Below are 22,527 nucleotides of genomic sequence, written 5' to 3'. Positions count from 1 at the left end.
TTTAGAAATTAAAAGTATGGATCTGATGCCAAAGCCGCAAACCCCAAATCCAATTTAAGCAAAGGAAATCAAGACTTAAGACTCAAGTGTGCACTTGGAAGAGGTGCGGGAGGTGGAAGGAGGCTATGATTCTCAACCAGCTCCCACTTCTCTTCCTCCTGCCCCCCCGGCACCCCGAAAACACGTCCAAACTGCGAGATGGTTTATTAAGTTAGCACACGCTGACTCTGAAGCTATGTTTGTGAAAGGGTTAAAGTAGAACTTAAAGAAAATTCAAATACAAAAAACTGAGAATTGAATACATAAGCTAGTGCAAATTTTCTCCCAGAATTGAGTAGGTCAAACTCCCTTTAAAACATGCCTGGCTTGGTAAACAACAGGGACCTACTGTATAACACAGCACACATTCAGTATCTTATATTAATCTATAATGGAAAAGTATCTGGAAAAGAATATATATGTATATGTATGTATGTATGTATATATATATACATAAACTGCATCACTTTGCTGTACACCTGAAACTATCACAGCATTGTAAATCAACTATACTTCAATTAAAAAAATATATGCCTGGCTTGTCTACAGCTCCACACCCCACAGTTTGCTTTATGAGATGTGTAAACATTCTCAATCTTTCCACCGCTATAGATGTCTGCTTTCTACCTTTTGCTCTAATAAGCAAGGCTTGTCTGATTTTCTTCAACAACTTCGTAAGAAGTAGTTTCCTCGTCTCCTTCCTGCCTCCTCACAAGTGCCTACTCTTCCTCACTTCCTGATTGCTTTTGGCCCAACCTGTAGGGAGAGGAAAGGGCAGTGCTTGCCTTATTCGTTGTATGGGGGGAGGGCAGTGGTTCCAAACCTGTCCTTTCCAACGGTACTGGACTTCCACTTTTTAAAAAATAAATTTGAGTTTTTCTCATATTTGTTTTTGTATCTTCAGTTAAATGGTTTTTTTTTTTTTTTTAAAGCAAGCTTGAAATGAGAGCATGCACAGCAGCATCTCTTCCCAATTCCCTTAACAGATGAACAGCCAACCTCTTCTTGACACTGTCAGGGCCAGGGAACCCTTCACTTTGTAGGAGACTTGTTCTCTCTTTCACTGGACAGCTAAGAGTGTTGGGAACTTCTCCATCTTTATTGATTAATTTATTCATATATTAATCATGTATCTCTTGAGTGCCCACTGTATGACGGGCACTGGTCTGGGCACCTGGAATATAGTTGTGACCAAAGATATGACAATCACAGTCCTTATTAAAGGGCATTCAATCTGGGCTTCCCTCTACTTATTTGTCCTACTTCTGTCTTCCAAATAAATTCCCCTGTTTTCATGACAGATTGACAAATATTGGAAAATGACTGGGTTTTGCCTCTTTCAGATTAAACATTCTTTGTTCACTGTGTCAAGCACTGTCCTCTAAGCCATCAGTGTCCCCTCATTGTGCGCCTTCAGCGTCATTGTGGCCTCTGTGTGGTCTGAGTACACGTGGGTCCTCAACCAGAGCAGGGCTCAGTGCACAGGGACAGGCTAGGAGGCCAGACGCCAGTGGTTTCCGTACCAGCTCCATCATTTCCTTGTTGTGTTCTCCTGGGCAAGTCACATACCACCCTATGCCTCAGTTTCCTCTGGTGGAAAGTGAGACTAAGAATTATGCCACCTACCCAAAAAGTTGCCATGAGATTAAATGAGTTAGTACAGGTAAAGCACTTAGAGTAGCTCCTGGCCCAGCGTATGTGCTCAGGCAATGATAGTTGTTACTCTTACTCTTGTTATAATTGGTGTTGGAATAACCTTTCTGTTCCTGCAGCCGCATTATTTCAGGACTCACATCATATGCTGGTTTACCGATGCTGGGGGATAATTGACAGTAATCTGCTTTGGCCATAGAGTCCTCTCAGCTCAGCCAAGAGTCTGGGGCAGAGTACATGTTCAAGAAATGCTAGCTAAATATCTTGGCTTTTGAAAATACTCTTAAATAGAACATAGGAAGGATTTCTCCTCTTATTTTCCCATGTAAAATGATATATTCCTGTAGCTGTATTCTCAAACTTCAGTGGCTGGTGTGGTGTTAAGGACTCTTTGAAAAAGTGGTTATAAACTGCCATTCATTTTAAGCCTTAATTAAAAATGGTGGAGAGGCACCACTTCTTGTGATAAAATATGCAGAAGGTTTGGGTTTTCAGTGTATATAGATCTGGTCACAATTGAACTCTAAGTTTCAGACCAAATTCTACATCATCCTTCATGGAACTTCCACACTGACTTCCAGGAGGTTGTGTGTGTGTGTGTGTGTGTGTGTGTGTGTGTGTGTGTGTGTGTGTGTGTGTGTTTATGTTTTAATTTATTTTCATAACCACTGGCTTAAATGTTTTCCCTCTGTAGTTGAAGAAGACAATGTCGACTTATTATGAATAAGTACCTCTGAATGCCTTCCTTTCCTGCCTCTTACCCTGCTTCTCTGGAGTTTCTGGAGGACTGACATTGTTAACCAAAGGGCTTTTACAAGGCTCATCTCCTTGTAGAAGCGGCTGGGAGACAAAGTCTGAGACAGAAACTTTAAAAGGAAGCAGAGCTCCGATATCTGCATCTTCCTTAAATAGAAGTAAACAAAGTATTTAACAGTACCATTTTCCTCTGTTCTTACAGTTCTACCCATTGGGTGGAAGTCTCCCCGTAGTTCTGGATGTGAACGGGCAAAGTGGGTTTTATATACCTGCTCTGAAACACTCTTCAAAAGTATGAGCCTCAGCCCTGGAGAACGTATTGACCTGTCCTTGTTACCTGCAGTTATTTTAAAAATTTGCCCACTGTCCTGATTACTGCCTTGGCATAACACATTTAGGGAAGTGTTTCCTGGCTTTAAAGCAAATGTGCGCTAAAACGTGGAAAACACCGCATTTCAGGCCAGCTTCCCAGTTTACTGCTCTACACTTTCTCATAAGACAGCTAACAAAACTGCACATCTGCTCTGATTCTTGTTTTCATGGTTCGTGCCATAGGATGCACCCCGACTCCAATGTTAACTTTCACTGAAGGGCTTTGGGTGCTGAATTCTATTAAACAGTAGAGTGCACTTTAATTTCAACGGTTGCCCTTGATTCTTTAATATCGTAGCTTTTGTTCTGCTAAGTCTCAACTTCTGATAACGTAAGGACGACTGGAGAGCAACTCAATATGACCTGCTATAGGTCTGACTGGCTGTAAAAAGTCTTTGAGTCAAATAGTAGTTGCTTTTCAGATTCCTTAAATTTAGGGAATCCCATTTCTAGTTTCTGGAAGGAGAAGTGAATCATACTTTCTAGTGCTTTAACTGAGTGTGTTAAAGTTAACATATAATACTCTGAGCCTTAGACTTTTTTCCTACTTCTTCTCTTTTTCAGAAAATAGATTTTCTATTTGTTATATATATATATTTTGAGAAGAGGGTTGAAATTTCTGACTATAATTTTAGATTTTTCTATTTCTTCCTCAAGTCCCACTGGTTTTGGCTTCATGTATTTGAAGCTGTGTCAGTAGATGCAGAAACATCCAGGATCATTATGGATTCTTAGTAAATTGACTTATTTATCATTAGGAAGTAATCCCTCCTTATACATTGTAAGACTGTTTGCCCTGAAATGTATTTTGTCCTTTATTAATATCATTTGATTATTGCTAGCATGGTATATTGTTTTCTCTCCTTTTACTTTAATTTTTAATAGCTCTGCTAAGGTATAAAAGATAATAAAATAATCTGTGTGTATTTAAAGTGTACAATTTTACAGGTGTTAACATACGCAGCCATCATCATACTCATCATTATCAATATGTCTGTCACCCCAAAAGTTGCCCTTATTCCCCTTTGTACCCCCGACCTTCTGCTCCTCACGGGCCCTTTACCACCCTCCAAGCAGTCACAGATCTGGCGGGGAAAAAAAGAGATTATTTCTTTATTACTGGTTTTAAGTACTTTCAATATGATGTGTCCTGGTGTAGTTTTCTTTATGTTTCCGGTCTTTGGAGTTAAGCTGTTTGGATCTTTGGTCTTATTGTTTTCACCAATCTGGAAATTTTCCAGCCATGATTTCTTCAAACTTTTTCTTTCTTGCCCTCTTGACACTCTCCCATGGAGTCTCCAATTAGACATATATCCAGTCATTTAAAGTTATCCCACAGCCCACTGAGGCTCTGTTAATTTTTTTTTTTTAAGAATTGTTTTCTCTGTGGGTTTCATTTGGAATCATTTCCATTGCTGTGTCTTCAAGTTCACCACTCATTTTCTGCAGTTAATCTAACTTGGCGTTAATCTCATTCCATGTATTTTTTTCATTTCATAAACTGCAGTTTTCACCCATAGAAGTTTGTTTTGGGCTGGCTTTATATTGTCTGTGTCTGCACTTAACTTTTGAACGTATGGAATGTATACAGTTTTAAGGGCTGTTTGCATGTCCCTGTCTGGTATGCCAACATCTGGACCAGCAGCTCTAGGTCAGTTTTGATTTATTGATTCTTCCCATTGTTATGGATCATATCTCCCTGCTGTTTTGCATGCCTGGTAATTTTCTTATCGAATTCCAAATGTTTTTCACTTTACATTTTCGGATGTTAGATATTTTTTGTATTCCTATAAATGTTCTCGAGCTTATTCTGGGATGCACTTACGTTACTTGGAAACAATATGCTCTTGCTTTCAGAATTTGTTAGGTGAGACTGAAGCATTGCTCAAACTAAGCTAATCCCCCCCCCATACTAAGGCAAGACATTTATTTATACTCTGCTCAATACCCCATGAATTATGAATTTTTCCAGTCTGACTAGCGGGAATAGGCACTGTGCCCATACTTGTGTGTGTGTGTGTGTGTTTGAGGCACTGTTACCTCTGTTCCTCTCAGATGATTTTCCTCAGTCTTGAGTGGTTTCCTCATATGCAATTTTTCATTAGTACTCAGCTGAATACTTGAGGGGACCCTGTGTAGATCTTAGAAGTTTTCTCTCTCTGTAGCTCTCTCCTCCCCCTGGGCTCAGCTCCATCTCAATTTAGAGAATCCACTGGGCTCCCCTTCCTTCACTGTGTCCTGGGATATCTCTCAGGCTTTAAGGTCAGGCAATAGTAGAGCTCACCTTATTTCTTTCCCATCTTCCAGAGACCTCTGCCTCTCATTTCTTGGTGTCCAGTGTCTTGCAAAGTTTAATTTGTCAATTTTTTGTTGTTTCATGTGAGAGAGTATGTATGGTCCTCATTACTCTATGTGGGTCAGAAGTAGAAGTCATTTCAGTGTTTAAAGAAAGTCTGCATAATTATTAAGCTCTCTCAGATTGTGGTATATGGTTCATATAGCATTCACAGTATTTTTCAGTCATATTTCCAGCATTGAAATTTGCTCATTATGGTGTTTGACTACAAAATGTTAGCAAATGTTAATAATACTCCTGGGCCTTTGTTCCTTAAACCATTTTATTACATTTGATCAGCCTCAAACTTTATGAAGAACATAGTGAGAAGCATGATTAATATTTATAATATGCAATTATATTTTGTATTATAATAACTATAAAGTGGCATCTGTGTTGGGCAGCAGAAAGTGAAAGGATTGTCTGTAAAAATTAAGCGGTGTGATTTTGGCCACTTTATATGGTGAAATGAAAACTTTTTCTTCACTCTGTGCTATCTGGGGTGTGTGTGTGTGTGTTTACTGTAACAAGGATTCATAAGTTAAACGTAGAACTTGTGAGTGTTTCAGATCCACCAGAGGGCAGACAGCAGAAGCAAGAAGAACTACAATTCTGCAGCCTGTGGAATGAAAGCCACATTTAAAGAAAGATAGACCAAAAAAAAGGGCAGAGGGCTATGTACCAGATGAAGGAACAAGATAAAACCCCAGGAAAACAACTAAATGAAGTGGAGATAGGCCACCTTCCAGAAAAAGAATTCAGAATAATGATAGTGAGGATGATCCAGGACCTCGGAAAAAGAATGGAGGCAAAGATCAAGAAGATGCAAGAAATGTTTAACAAAGACCTAGAAGAATTAAAGAACAAACAAACAGAGATGAACACTACAATAGCTGAAATGAAAAATACACTAGAAGGAATCAATAGCAGAATAACTGAGGCAGAAGAATGGATAAGTGACCTGGAAGACAGAATGGTGGAACTCACTGCCGCAGAACAGAATAAAGAAAAAAGAATGAAAAGAATACAGCCTAAGAGACCTCTGGGACATTAAATGCACCAACACTCACATTATAGGGGTCCCAGAAGGAGAAGACAGAGAGAAAGGACCTGAGAAAATATTTGAAGAGATTATAGTAGAAAACTTCCCTAACATGGGAAAGGAAACAACCACCCAAGTCCAGGAAGCGCAGAGAGTCCCAGACAGGATGAACCCAAGGAGGAAAAACACTGAGACACATAGTAATCAAACTGACAAAAATTAAAGACAAAGTTATTGAAAGCAACAATGGAAAAATGACAAATAACATACAAGGGAACTCCCATAAGGTTAACAGCTGATTTCCCAGCAGAAACTCTACAAGCCAGAAGGGATTGGCAAGATATACTTAAAGTGATGAAAGGGAAGAACTTACAACCAAGATTACTCTACCCAACAAGGATCTCATTCAGATTCGATGGAGAAATCACAAGCTTTACAGACAAGCAAAAGCTAAGAGAATTCAACACCACCAAACCAGCTCTACAACAAATGCTAAAGGAACTTCTGTAAGTGGGAAACACAAGAGAAGAAAAGGACCTACAAAAACAATCCCAAAACAATTACGAAAATGGTAATAGGAACATACTTATCAATAATCACCTTAAACGTGAATGGATTAAATGCTCCAACCAAAAGACATAGGATCGCTGAATGTATACAAAAACAAGACCCATCTATATGCTGTCTACAAGAGTCCCACTTCAGACCTAGGGACACATACAGACTGAAAGTGATGGGATGAAAAAAGATATTCAATGCAAATGGAAATCAAAAGAAAGCTGCAGTAGCCACACTCAAATCAGATAAAATAGACTTTAAAATACAGAATGTTAAAAGAAACAAGGAAGGACACTACATAATGATTAAGGGAACGATAAAAGAAGAAGATATAACAATTATAAATATATATGGGGCTTCCCTGGTGGCGCAGTGGTTGAGAGTCCACCTGCCGATGCAGGGGACACGGGTTCGTACCCTGGTCTGGGAAGATCCCATGTGCCACGGAGTGGCTGGGCCCGTGAGCCATGGCCGCTGAGCCTGAGCGTCCGGAGCCTGTGCTCCACAATGGGAGAGGCCACAACGGTGAGAGGCCTGTATACCGAAAAAAAAAAAAAAAAAAAAAAATATATATATATATATATATATATATATATATATGCACCCAACAGAGGGACACCTCAATACATGAGGCAAATGCTAATGCTATAAAAGAGGAAATCAACAGTAATACAATAATAGTGAGGGACTTTAACACCTCAGTTACACCAATGGACAGATCATCCAGACAAAATTAATAAGGAAACACAAGCATTTAATGACACAATAGACCAGATAGATTTAATTTATATTTATAGGACATTGCATCCGAAAACAACAGATTACACTTTCTTCTCAAGTGCATCTGGAACATTCTCCAGGATAGATCACATCTTGGATCACAGATCAAGCCTTGGTAAATTTAAGAAAATTGAAATCATATCAAGCATCTTTTCTGACCACAGTGCTATGAGATTAGAAATAAGTTACAGGGAAAAAAAATCGTAAAAACCACAAAAACATGGAGGCTAAACAGTACATTACAAAATAACCAAGAGATCTCTGAAGAAATCAAAGAGGAAATGAAAAACTACCTAGAGACAAATGACAATGAAAACATGATGATCCAAAACTTATGGGATGCAGCAAGAGCAGTTCTAAGAGGGACGTTTATAGCAATACAATAAACCTCAATAGACAAGAAAAATATCAAATAAACAATCTAACCTTACACCTAAAAGAACTAGAGAAAGAAGAACAAACAAAACCTAAAGTTAGTAGAAGGAAATAAATCATAAAGATCAGAGCAGAAATAAATGAAAGAGAAACAAAGAAAACATTAACAATGATCAATAAATCTAAAAGCTCATTCTTTGAGAAGATAAACAAAACTGATAAACCTTTAGCCAGACTCATCAAGAAAAAGAGGGAGAGGACTCAATAAAATTTGAAATGAAAAAGGAGAAGTTACACTGGACATCACAAAAATACAAAGCATCCTAAGAGACTACTGCAAGCAACTCTATGCCAATAAAATGGACAACCTGAAAGAAATGAACAAATTCTTAGAAAGGTATACCCTTCCAAGACTGAACCAGGAAGAAACGGAGAATATGAACGTCTGACCAATCACAAGTATTGAAATTGAAACTGTGATTAAAAATCTTCCAGCAAACAAAAATCCAGGACCAGATGGCTTCACAGGTGAATTCTATCAAATATTTAGAGAATAGCTAACACTCATCCTTCTCAAACTCTTCCAAAAAATTGCAGAGAAGAAACTCTCCCAAACACATTCTACAAGGCCACCATCACCCTGATACCCAAACCAGACAGAGATACTACAAAAAAAGAAAATTACAGACCAATATAACTGATGAATATAGATGCAAAAATCCTCAACAAAATACTAGCAAACAGAATCCAACAACAAATTACAAGTATCATACACCATGATCAAGAGGGACTTATCCCAGGGATGCAAGGATTCTTCAATATACACAAAAATATCAATGTGATATGCCATATTAACAAATTGAAGAATAAAAAGCATATGATCATCTCAATAGATGCAGAAAGAGCTTTTGACAAAATTCAACACCATTTATGATGAAAACTCTCCAGAAGGTGGGCATAGAGGGAAACTACTTCAACATAATAAGGGCCATATATGACAAATCCTCAGCAAACATCGCTCTCAATGGTGAATAACTGAAAGCATTTCCTCTAAGATCAGGAACAAAACAAGGATGTCCACTCTTGCCACTATTATTCAACATAGTTTTGGAAGTCCTAGGCATGACAATCAGAGAAGAAAAAGAAATAAAAGAAGACAAATTGGAAAAGAAGTAAAAGTGTCACTGTTTGCAGATGACATGATACTATACATAGAGAGAATCCTAATGATTCCACCAGAAAATTACTAGAGCTAATTAAGGAATTTGGTAAAGTTGCAGGATACAAAATTAATGCACAGAAATCTCTTGCATTCCTGTACACTAATGATGAAAAATCTGAAAGTGAAATTAAGGAAACACTCCCATTTACTATTGCAACAAAAAGAATAAAATATCTAGGAATAAACCTACCTGAGGAGACAAAAGACCTCTATGCAGAAAATTATAAGACACTGATGAAAGAAATTAAAGACGATAGCAATGGATGGAGAGATATACCATGTTCTTGGATTGGAAGAATCAATATTGTGAAAATGACTATACTACCCAAAGCAAACTACAGATTCAATGCAATCCCTATCAAACTACCAATGGCATTTTTCACAGAACTAGAACAAAATATTTCACAATTTGTATGGAAACACAAAAGACCCCGAACAGTCAAAGCAATCATGAGAAAGAAAAACGGAGCTGGAGGAATCAGACTCCCTGACTTCAGACTATATTACAATGGTACAGTAATCAAGAAAATATGGTAGTGGCACAAAAAGAGAAGTATAGATCAATGGAACAGGATAGAAAGCCCAGAGATAAACCCACGCACCTATGGTCAACTAATCTATGACAAAGGAGGCAAGGATCTACAATGGTGAAAAGACAGCCTCTTCAATAAGTGGTGCTGGGAAAACTGGACAGCTACATGTAAAAGAATGAAATTAGAACAGTCCCTAATACCATATGCAAAAATAAACTCCCAATGGATTGCAGGCTTAAATGTAAGACTGGACACTATAAAACTCTTAGAGGAAAACACAGGAAGAGCACTCTTTGACATAAATCACAGCAAGATCCTTTCTGACCCACTTCCTGAAGTAATGAAAATAAAAACAAAAATAAACAAATGGACCTATTGAAACTTAAAAGCTTTGGCACAGCAAAGGAAACCATAAACAAGACAAGAGGCAACCCTCAGAATAGGAGAAAATATTTCCAAAGGAATCAATGGACAAAGGATTAATCTCCAAAATATATAAACAGCTCATGCAGCTCAATATTCAAAAAACAAACAACCCAATCAAAAAATGGGCAGAAGACCTAAATATACATTTTTCCAAAGAAGACATACAGATAGCCAAGAAGTACATGAAAAGCTGCTTGATATCACTAATTATTAGAGAAATGCAAATGAAAATTACAATGACGTATCACCACACACCGGTTAGAATGGGCATCATCAGAAAATCTACAAACAACAAATGCTGGTGAGGGTGTGGAGAAAAGGGAACCCTCTTGCACCGTTGGTGGGAATATAAATTGATACAGCCACTATGGAGAACAGTATAGAGGTTCCTTAAAGAACTAAAAATAGAATTACCATATGACCCAGCAATCCCACTACTGGGCATATACCCAGAGAAAACCATATTCAAAACGACACATGCACCACAATGTTCATTGCAGCACTATTTACAATAGCCAGGTCATGGAAGCAACCTAAATGCCCATAGATAGATGAATGGATCAAGAAGATGTGGTACATATCTACAATGGAATATTACTCAGCCATAAAAAGTAACGAAACTGAGTTATTTGTAGTGAGGTGGATGGACCTAGAGTCTGTCATACAGAGTAAAGTTAAGTCAGAAAGAGAAAAACAAATATCGTATGTTAACGCATATATGTGGAACCTAGAAAAATGGTACAGATGAACCGGTTTGCAGGGCAGAAACAGAGACACAGATGTAGAGAACAAACGTACGGACACCAAGGGGGGAAAGCACCGGGGGTGGTGGTGGTGGTGGTGGGATGAACTGGGAGATTGGGATTGACATGTAGACACTAATATGTATAAAACAGATAACCAATAAGAACCTGCTATGTAAAAAAATAAATAAATAAAATTTAAAAAAAAAAAAGAACCTGTGAGTGTTTCAAGATGCTACAGTTTGCTTTCAGAATCTATCATTCCAAATGAGGTCTGCAGCAGTTTTTGCCATGGTGGTTTTCTTAATTAAAAATAATCCTGTAATAAGAAATAGAAAGAAGGTTGTTATTAAATATTTAGACACTGGCTGAGTGAGCATGGAATATTCTGGCAATTTAACATATTTAGTAATATGTGCTTACTGCAACTATATTGCTACGATTTTGAATGGCATTGGAATGGGGTGCTTTTCTAAGTGAGCTTCAAAGATAGGCTTCTTTCTGGAGCTTACAGACCCTGAATATTTGAAAAGTTCAATGCTGGACCAGGAATCCCAAGATACCTAGGTCTGCTCAAGGTCTGTCTGCCCCTTGAAGCTTAGGGTCAAATATTAAACAGGATCTTCACTGCTTGCCTTCCTGTTAATGATGTTCTCAGACATTTCCCCAGGAAGAGGCTTTACCCACTGTTGTTTTCTTAATATATTTTACCTAGAGGGAATTTTTTGGCCAAAATAATTTTTGGAAAATAAGCTTTAAATTTTTTGATGTTTCCCTTTCAAAACCCACATTTATCTTTATCTCAAGTATACTCTGCTCCTCTTAATTCTTAAATAAGAAACAAAAATGCATTTTGCTTTTAATTCCATTTAAAGCTTATATATAGATTTTAAAAACAAACAGAAGGTGAATTCAGTTCAATAAATATTTGTTGAGCAGCTGTTCTCTGTAAAGCATAGGACAGTCTATTTTGAATAATAATGATGCAAATTATGAAAAGATTTATAATTTATTTTCAGGCAGATAGACATGTAAACCCAATAATTTAACTCATGATTAATTGGCATAAAATCAGATTACAGGTTCTCTCCTTCTCCCTTCAATAGACAGCAAGCTCTTTGAGAGCAAGAACGGTATTTTTAGGCAAGATTGTATCCCTAATATCTACAGGCAAAGGATCTAGTAGGCAAAGGTGCAGAGGCTATTGTAGGCTGCAGAATCTGCAGTTAAAACTCAATAGACATGATAATGCATTGGATTGGGGTGGTGGATTCAGCAACAATTCTGAAATGGCTGAAACAAGGTCCCCAGAGGGACGGGGCTCTGGAGGTAGCATGGGGTCAGTGCCAGAAGGAAATGGAATGACATTCTCAGAAATTAACAGAAAGATACAGCATATTTTCACACCTTTAGTTTTATTTATCATTTTCCTTAGTGCCCTTGTCTCACCCTTTTTTTTCAGCTCTTTAGAAGAGTTTCTAGGCGTGGTTTATTTTCATGATTGGACTATATGATAATTTGTGACTGGATAGATTATTCACAATACTATTTTCTGCTACTAGGAGTGCCAAAATCTAATTAGAGCTACGACAAAAATATATATTCCAAAAATTGCTTTTTACCCTGTTAAAAAAAACATATGATTTCCCATAGCTAATAGAGGAGTGACATTTAAGAACCTACGCTGATAGAGACTGGACTTGAGGACCGGGGGAGGGGGAAGGGTAAGCTGGGACGAAGTGAGAGAGCGGCATGGACATATATACACTACCAAACGTAAGATAAATAGCTAGTGGGAAGCAGCCGCATAGCACAGGGAGATCAGCTCGGTGCTCTGTGACCACCTAGAGGGGTGGGATAGGGAGGGTGGGAGGGAGACGCAAGAGGGAGGAGATATGGGGATACATGTATACGTACAGCTGATTCACTTTGTTATAAAGCAGAAACTAACACACCATTGTAAAGCAATTATATTCCAATAAAGATGTTAAAAAAAAGAACCTATGCTTATAATTAGCACTGAGATTTATGTGTAAATAAACATAGTATGTGTGTATATACATTTATGTATTTGCCATATAAAAATCCATGCCACATTGTACGTTTTCAATTTAAATGATTTACATTATGTATACATTATTCTAAGAGTTATCCTGATTTCTCTGTCAGTCTGCACATTTTATGAAAATAATTTGTGACAGTGATTCATTTAAATGAACCCACTTCTGAGAAAGTGATTGTTTTAATTAAAAATGTTGGGTATATTTTCCCCTGTACCTGAAGGCAGTTGGACTGATTTTCATTCCTTTCCGTTCTAAGTGTTGAGACTCATATATTATGAAACATCTTTATTTTCCTTGATATACATGCACATTAGCTTTCATTATTTCTATTTTAATTAATATCAGAGAGCATAGTTAGAGTTTCACTCAAGGAGTATCCTCAGAACATTTTTAGTAAAATGTGCAGGCACAGTAAATATAAAAGACAAAACAAAAGGAAAAGGATAATTAAGACAGGCTAAGTTTTCATATTTTCTTAAGCAGAGTAGATATTCCGAATGCCTAAGTATTTTAAAAGAGAATAAAGAACTCTAACAATTTTATAAGTTGGAAAATATTTTGCATTTTTTTATATGGCTAACTAAAATATAGGTGTGGGACTTCAGATATTTTTATTCATCCTTGAATTATTAATTGAGAGTCCAAGTTGTAGGAGTTTGGACTATATCGGTATTGCAAATAAGATCATTGATTTTGTAGCACTTTGTCACCAAACCTTCTTATCCCATTAGTTTAAAGAAAAATGTGAACATGCACCTCAATATAAGTTTGTTTCACACAAGCAGTATTTCCCTTCTTTTATATCCTAAGGCATAATATTCATTTAGGGTGAGGTTCCATTCTTATTACAGTAGATGGATTTCAGATCGTCTTCTAAACATTTTAAAAATCTTTTGCCTGACTTCATGTGAGATTTGAATAGATTATCATTGTTTTGATACTTACTTCCATGCTTATTTTTACCCACATAATCCATGTAGAAGATATGTCATCTTTGTTCTTTTCTTCATGTCAAGCTTTTGCTTGCTTTTTTGTTTTTTTTGTATCACCTTTGATCCATACTATCTCTGGGGTATTTTCCCCCTACACTCTCCTAACTTTAGTTAAATGAAATAATATAATTTATAAGCCCGCTTAACCAGGAGCACATAAACTTCAACATACTGTAAAGCATTCACTGGGAGCAGTGACTGAGAGCTGGGGTCACTGGGCCAGCCCCTCAGCATTATGGGATGCCCCACCTGCCTCAGGTACTTCAGGGACCTAAAGTGCCACGTGACTCTGAAGACACTGATGTCAATTCATGTTAAGTATTAGTGAAGCTTAAGTTCTTTCTCATTTTTGGAGATAATAAAATCGTAAGTTGTAATACTGGGTCTTCATACCCTGCAGTGCACTGTCCTACAATCCCCTTGGCCAGGAGAGGCCCTCCACTTTGTTTTTTCCTCTTTTTTTTTTTTTTTTTGCGATACGCGGGCCTCTCACTGTTGTGGCCTCTCCCGTTGTGGAGCACAGGCTCCGGACGCACAGGCGCAGCGGCCACGGCTCACGGGCCCAGCCGCTCCGTGGCACGTGGGATCTTCCCGGACCGGGCCACGAACCCGCGTCCTCTGCATCGGCAGGCGGATTCTCAACCACTGCGCCACCAGGGGAGCCCGGCCCTCCACTTGGGAGGCTGTTGCTTTAAATTGCTGTACAGTCTGGGTCCTAGCCATTCGGGCAGTAATGTGAGATTTTCTTGGTCCTTTTTTGTCACCTTTTCTCTCACAGAGTCATTAAGTAATACATGTAAGTTATCTGTCCAGCACATATTAGACGGAAATTGAGACTTGTATTGAAGCAGAGAAAATGAAGGGGTAGAGCCTTCCCTTCACAGTAGATCTAGAAGATTCGTCGTACCTTTGCGTGACTGCACGTAACTGACGTCGTTGTTTTGTCAGCAAAATTGTTTTGTTTTGTTTCTGCTGTGATTATTTGGTTGCATACTTTAGGCTTAGGGAGAAAAGGGTTTTTTGTTTGTTTGTTTTGACTATTTGAAAGACTGACTTTAAGCTATAAGTGGCCACATTGCACAATGGCCAATTATACAAATAAGGATCACGGTAAAGGTTTTATGGACATGTGATTATGTGCAAAGAGAAAATATTAAGTGGGATTCTTGAAAAGTTGGGGCAACCAGTTAATCTACCACAGTAATAGGTGTTTAGTTTACTTGTAATATTATTTGCAAGTAGGTAGAAAATGCTATTTTAACTCATTCTTTCTCAAAGGCATTAATAGATTGATTAAAATTTCTGCATTTGCATTATAAAATTAGCGTGCCATCATGATAGGATATTTTGCAAATAATAAGATATTGAGATAAATATTCCAATAACCATCAAAATAGAGTTATATTTAACATTTTGGCTTATCCTCCCCCATTTTCTCTATGGATAGTGTTTTTTACATAGTCATGCTCTTGTCATATATACCTATGTTGTTACACAGAACTTTATACCACAGTGAGGATTTATTTTGGGGTTAGAAGTGCAGAAAGTACAATTACCTCATCAAAAGCTGTGGACATTTTTAAGGCTTTTCTGTGATTTCTGTCTTAGTTTACATGTTGTTCCAGTTTTCACTTTTACCTGCAATATGAAATTACTGGAAAACTACACCTTTGTCAATATTCATTCAAGAAATATATATTGCATAGCTCTCATTTATCTAGACCCAGGAAATGCCGTGGTGAGCAATAGCGTACATTTCAGTTTTCCTTATGAAACTTACAGTCCAGGTTGGAGACAGACATCAGTGATACAAGTGCACAAGTAAATGTGGAATTAAAGTTATGAATTATAGAGCAGCATGTTAACGTCTGTTTAGTCTCAGTGGTGGGTGCATGGATGTAGGTTGTGTTGCTTTCTCTATCTTTTAATGTGTTAATAATATTTCAAGATGAAATCATTTTGATGTTTACAAAATGTTACACCTATAAAGAATGCTGCCATAAAAGCATTCCAAGGAGGACCCTGACGTCTTCTGAGGTGTCCGGCAAGTGCCCCAAAGGAGGTATTGATGGAGTCAAACTTGGGAAGAAGAAAAAGGAGTAACTAGGCAAAGACATGTGCGCGTGGGGTTGTGTGCACAGGTGCGCAGGGGAGCCTCTCTAGGGAAGCGGATGTATTTGAGACACGTAAGGTTAAGGGAACACGATAAAGGTGGGAGATTATGGGATCTTTGTAGGCAGCCCACGGTGACCCAGGTTGGGCTATGCGCTGAGGATGGCGTGGGAACAGTAGAAACCCAGGTCGGGCAGACAGGATGGGGCCCCACTGCTGCAGGGTGTGAGTAATTCAGCGGGTATTGGAGAGTGGCTGCATATTTCCTCATCTGATGGATCGGAACAGGCATACTGCAGGTTTATTTAAAGACCACCTAGGAGAGGCCACTAGGGGCTGAACTGCTGCTGGCGGTGCAAACAGAAAAAGGGAAAAGAGTGAAGGAGATTTTGAAGACAGCATCTGTAGGAATTGGGCAGCCCATTAGGTGGAATAAAAAAGGCAAGCATGGTGTTGGTCTTAGGGGCTTGACACTTAACATCAGTGTCAAGTCAGGAGTTGACTTTTGGCTGAAGTTGGTGGAGATGGGGGAATTAAAGCGAAAATGAGACTGTAGGAATTTAAACGTCTACATTATTAAATTTATAATTTTGGTGAGGGTTTTATGGGTAGAGATTCTATTGGAAATGTGGCCAATGGCAACGTAGGGCAGACCTTAGAAGAGACTTTCAAGAAATTTGGTCATTTCTAACTTTACGTTATTGCTTTATATTATAGACTCAGCTCCAAGTATGCAGGGTTAGGGGTTAGACACAGCTAGAGCTAATCTTTGAGAACCTAGTTTAAAAAAGCAGATGAGTTTGTATTTTAAGTTTTTAAGATGGTTTAATTCGATTGTTCGATTTTTACCGGCCACGTAATTTAGTAGTTAAGTGGGCGGGATCATGTCAGCCCCAGCTTTGCACTTACTAGTCATATGCTCTTTGTCAAATTAATCCATTGTTCTGTGTCTTCACTTTCTCATCATCAAAATGGGCTTCCCATTAAGTAAGTTGTGGTGAAAATTCAATGAGTCAATCCTGGCACCTGAGAAGAACGCAGTCGATGTTAGTACGGTTTCTAAAACAAACAAACAAATAATGTGAAACTATGTAAATAGAAATCAATTTGGTTTTTCTTGTCTTAAAATTAAATAAGAACTCAAAAACACAATTTCATGTTTTACTTGTACTTTCTAATCAGACATGAGGTGTGATGACAAATTAGGCCCTTCACCTAATGTCCTTCAGGTTCGCGTCTGTTGTCACAGATGGCGGGATTTCCTTCTCTTTTATGGCTGAGTAATATTCCATTGTGTATCTACACCACATATTTTTTTCATCCATTCATCTATTGATGGACACTTAGGTTGTCTACATGCTTTGGCCACTGTGAATAATGCCTCAGTGAACGTGGGGGTGCAGATATCTCTTTGAGATCCTGATTTCATTTCCTTTGCATGTATGCCCAGAAGTGAGCTTCCTGGATCAGATGGATCATGTTTCTATTTTTCATTTTTTGAGGAACCTCCATCCTGTTTTCCACTGGGACTGCACCTATTTTACATTCCCACCAACAATGCACAGAGGTCCCCTTTTCTCTCCACCCTCTCCAGTGTTTGTTCTCTCTTATCTTTCTGTTAATACAAAAAACAAAAGAGAAGGGCTCTCGCTGTGTACGTGTGAAGAGACTTGCGGGGGTTATGGGTCTCCTCACTGCCTTGCCTGATGTACTTAGTTCAAGTGCGGAAGATATAGTTGCTACGATATAGGATTACTAAAAATAAGTGATCCAGAACCTAAAGGTTGTGCAGAAAAACTGTCAATCTCTAAAATGCTCTATATGTTTTCACGGCAACTACCCTTGTCCGCGCCTTTCTTCCCTTTCTTTTCTGTGCTACCTATTTTCGGTGACAAGCCAGAATATGATGCAGCAAAACTAGGAAAAGTCCTCAGTACTTAAAGGGTCAGTAGCCCAGCCAAGTCTGGACGATGGGCAGATGGAGGCACAAGAGTAATTTTTTCCACTAATGCACATCTTAGAATTATGTGATTTTTAAAATTATATACTACAGAGTAAGGAACATACATGACACAATCCTAATAATCACGTAGATGTTTCTTCTCAAAATCCTGCTCTTCCAAAAACACCTGTATTCTAACAGGCTTGATCACATGAATGCTGTGATTTTCATGTATTATTTTCCAGGTTTTCTTCAACATCATAGTATCTTTGAAGAGAATCTGTGTACCCATGGGGTCATGTTTCAAATTCAGATATACATAGAAACAGATGCTCTCGCTTTCTAATTTCTTGAGAACTAAACATAAGGCTGAGGATATTCTGTTTTGAACAGCTTTTTATGTTTGTTTTTGCATGGGGGTTTTTTTGTGTGTTTTCAGCTGTTTGCAAGTCCATCATTTAATGATTGATTACAAGATGCTTTGTTTCATCATTCTGTAATATCCTCCTGTTTTGACAGCATGATCGCATTTGCATGTCCTATTCAGGGGTTGTGGAGAGATGCCAGTTGCCATGGCGGGGATTCAGATGTCCCCCATCGAATCTAGTCATGAGATGATGATGGCCTTTGAAAAGCCACATGCAAATGTTTATTTTCAAAGGTACAATTGGCTCTTTGTGAAGCATCGGATCACTAGACTGGCTATCTTTTAGATGAACCATCTAATGAGAAGTCTGTTACCATCTAACTTCCCTTTTGGTTTTAACAAACTTCCACTGCCCTCAACCTCAAGCCATTTGGGCCAAGAATCAAAAGCCATATTGTATAATTGTACTGTCCTTTTTAGTTATATAAGTTATATAGGATTATCTTTTAAATTCATCTAATTGGTCTAGATTATGGCCCGAGAGCTTGGGTTTGTTATAGTGTCTTGCCCTGAGTTCAGAAGTTGATTTACACATTTTCCTGTGGATCACACATAAGTACGCAGATGTTTCTGTGCAAGTTAGGGTGACCATTTAGACATCAAGGAAACATCCTCCACATCAGGGCTTTTTCTAAGAATGTGTACCAAATGTTAGTGCGACTCTTTTTTTTAATACAGCTTTTTCACGTTTTGGAATCCCTTGTCAAATTAAATAAAAAGAAAAATCCATTAAGAAGCCTTTAACAAGGTTTCTTAAAGCCAGAAGTTTGCAGAACTCTTGTCCTGCCGTCCTGAATCGTATTCGTTTAAACTATTAAGCTAGTGAGTTTAGGACTTAACTAATAACTAAACTAACAGATTAAGTAGTTTAATCTTTTAACTAACCAACCATTTAAATACACACATATCAGTTTCATAAAATGACCTATTAGCTTCAGCTGACGGCTACAGTTCCTTCACCTTCTGTGACTAGCGTCTTCCAGGTTTGAGAAATACAGAGGCATCTGGGAAACATAAAATACAGGGTGCTATGTCCATAAAATACCCTCTTACTTCTGAAAAAGAAAGAAAAGAAACAGAAAAGAAAAAAGAAATTCAATTGTGACACATTGTGAGGCTTATGTCCACTATGTTTGCCTTTCAGATCCCCAGCTCAAGGGTATAGTGACCAGGTTATATTGCAGGCAAGGCTACTACTTGCAAATGCACCCCGATGGAGCTCTCGATGGAACCAAGGATGACAGCACTAATTCTAGTAAGTGACAACCTCAGGCCACCAGTGAACACAATTGGTAGAAGATACGCTGCTACTTAAATGACTTTTAAAAATACACTTGCAACTATTGGGTTATGTTCATTCATTTTTACAAATGTTACACAATAGAATGCCACTGACAATTTTACTTGGACCACATGGATGGAAATATTCATAGAGCCAGAAAGAAACCTGTCATTTTAAGAGACGTATTAGTTAATCTTTTCCGTTTTTTTTTTTTTTCCAAACAATTGTCACATCCAGCATTATTGTTACTTTAATCTCATTATCATCAAAGTCAAGTAACTACACTAACACATTCAGGTGAAAGTTGATTACATGTTTACTTTGGAAGTTTTATCTTTATTAGGCCTGTAGCTTCTTAATGGTAACTGGAAATTCAAGAGTTACAAGGATTAGTTGTTTCAAATAATAGAAATGTTATGTTTCAAATAATAAAAATATTATTTTTAAAATTCTTTGTGTTCAAAAAGAAAAGATAGTATCTTTCTTTATAGAGAGAACATGAAGGCTGTGTGCTTTTAAATGCATTGTACAAATTGTTTATTTGATAAAATTGGGTCTGTGCTTTTATTTATTTATTTTTAATTAAGAAGCCACACACTTTCCCTTGTTTTAATGTCTGTCTTCAGTTTACTATTTCTTTATATATAACTTTTCTTTGTATTTTTATTCTGGTGTCCGCCCCTCTTGTTCAATTGTGTTTTCCTTTCCCATTTTCTGTTCATATTGGCCTCTGATTCCCTTTAGTTTAGCACATCAGTTCTAAAATAGACATACTTTTTATTGCTCAGGAGAATTAGTGAAAAGCAAAAATTGATTTTATTACCAATATTTAACCACATATTACTAGTAGATATGAATCTTTTCATTGATTTATCATTTATCCTTCATATACAGAACATCATTCTATGGAAAGAAGGATGCTTTGAATACATATAACCAAATTGTGGATTCTTCCTGTTTTCAAGTCTAGTAATCAACTGTTGAGAAGCACTGATTCTGAGAGCAGCTAATGATATAGACTATTTTTGCATTTGGTGTTGCTAAGTGAAATATCAATATTTTCCCAGCCATTGTGTTTCTATTTTAGACTTTGGACATCGCTTCATTTTTAATCTTTCTTTCAATTTTAAATATTTTCTTTGTTTATCTACATTCTCCTCCCATTCAATGTTTAATTTTTTCCTCTCTTTGTTTATATTATGTCGTCCTTTTGTACTTTAAATTTTTCCCTATCATATTTGTTCATTGATTTTTGTTCCCTTTATTTCCTCTTTTGATTTAGAAAAAGAGAAGGTAAAGCAATTCAGATACAGGGAAGAAAGAGAAGACATTTTTATTCATAAGACTAATATCAAACATTGTTTACTTTTTGGGATTTTGATATTAGGTTGAACTTTAAAAATCATCAGCACTTGACCATCTTTGACCTACAAAAGACGTCAGTTTCTTCTGATTCATGTTAATACATATATATCTTCTCATTTTCCTTTCCCCACTTTTAACTCCTTACCCATGCTTTGACAAAACGCATTCTCTTTTTCTTACATCTTACAGTCATGGTGGTCATGGACTTTAGAGATTCCTAAGTTCTGATGTCTTCAGTGTCCTCTGATTTTCTTCCGCCAGAGTCTAGTAGAGCACGAGAACAAGTTTTCCACAACTATGGTTATGATAAGAGCTATGACACTCTGATTTATCAGACTAGAGGTTGATGCCATCCATTTTGACAAAATTTTTCAAGAAAGGAAATATACTATATATATATATAGTAGGAAATATACTATATATATACACTATATATATACTATATATATAGTAGGAAATATACTATATATATACTATATATAGTAGGAAATATACTATATATAGTAGGAAATATACTATATATATAGTAGGAAATATATATATATACTATAGCCGTATGAAAATGCTGCTTACTTCCTGGAAAAATAATTTCCTTCAAACAAATGGTTTATGAGTTTTTTCCTTACCTTCTCCTTTTGTTTTTGTAATGCCAAGCAAATTGGTTATTTTTCATTATGGACTCAATATCGAGTTAAGAAGTGTCAAGTAGACACTGTCTTTTAAAAACATATTGCTTCACAATTGAGTAAGCAGCACAATATTTCCTAAATTGTGAAAGTACAGATATAGGCATTATACACACACATGATTATATCTGGTTATCTGCATAATATTAAACACTAGACTGGAAAGCTGAGATAATAAAAGATACTAGACTTTCTGTTCCTGAATGTATGAGGCTTCTTTCCTACTATTGTGTAACTGTACCCGAGGAACAAGAATCTCTGGGTGGCTCGTGAAATCCTTTCTAATCCCCTTAGATACTGGTGAGGAACAGTTCTGGGAACCAAGCGGGAACAGGAGCCCCTGTGGACAGGCAAATAGGAACAAAATCAGAGTGACCTCATTAGAGGGATTTTGATTCCTATGCAAAGATCTGGCCCATGATTTCTTTTCTTACAAGTTACCATTGCATTTTATGTGCCCTTTAAGCCAGGTAGGTTAGTTTCTTTACCATTTCAACATTTGCAAAGACAAAGCAGAACAGAATAAAACAGTCTGAGATAAATGTTTCCTTCTCAAAAGGCTATAAAAATTGTATGATTGTAAAATTTAATAAAACTTGGCAGATTGTAGCAGCTTTATAAAAGCAACGGGCGGGAATTACTAATTAACTCTACTTTTGTGTACTATCACCATCTTAATTGAAAAACACAGGTTTTTAGGATGAATTTTAAGATATTTTCTTTTCTCTGGTTTATCACAGTAGTCTTTTGCTCCTGGGGAAATGGTTAGCCCTGCAAAGTGTTCTTTAGAAATGGGGGTGAGCATCAGAGATGCTGACAGACAG

At 37.3% G+C, this 22,527-nt stretch overlaps 1 protein-coding gene across 5 annotated transcripts in view; it reads left to right on the top strand.

The window, feature by feature from the left end:
- The window catches only part of FGF14 (fibroblast growth factor 14), a 718,038-nt gene that overhangs the window by 559,878 nt on the left and 135,633 nt on the right, over nt 1-22,527 (top strand). For all 5 annotated transcript variants that reach the window (XM_067016974.1, XM_059042417.2, XM_067016975.1 and 2 more), the window contains exon 2: nt 19,515-19,625. In XM_067016974.1, the coding sequence (XP_066873075.1) occupies nt 19,515-19,625 (111 nt within the window). The remainder of the gene's footprint in view (nt 1-19,514; nt 19,626-22,527) is intronic.

Source organism: Kogia breviceps, chromosome 16, assembly GCF_026419965.1.
Source record: "Kogia breviceps isolate mKogBre1 chromosome 16, mKogBre1 haplotype 1, whole genome shotgun sequence".
In the NCBI taxonomy this organism is placed as follows: domain Eukaryota; kingdom Metazoa; phylum Chordata; class Mammalia; order Artiodactyla; family Physeteridae; genus Kogia; species Kogia breviceps.
This window is presented reverse-complemented; position numbering and strand designations above follow the sequence as displayed.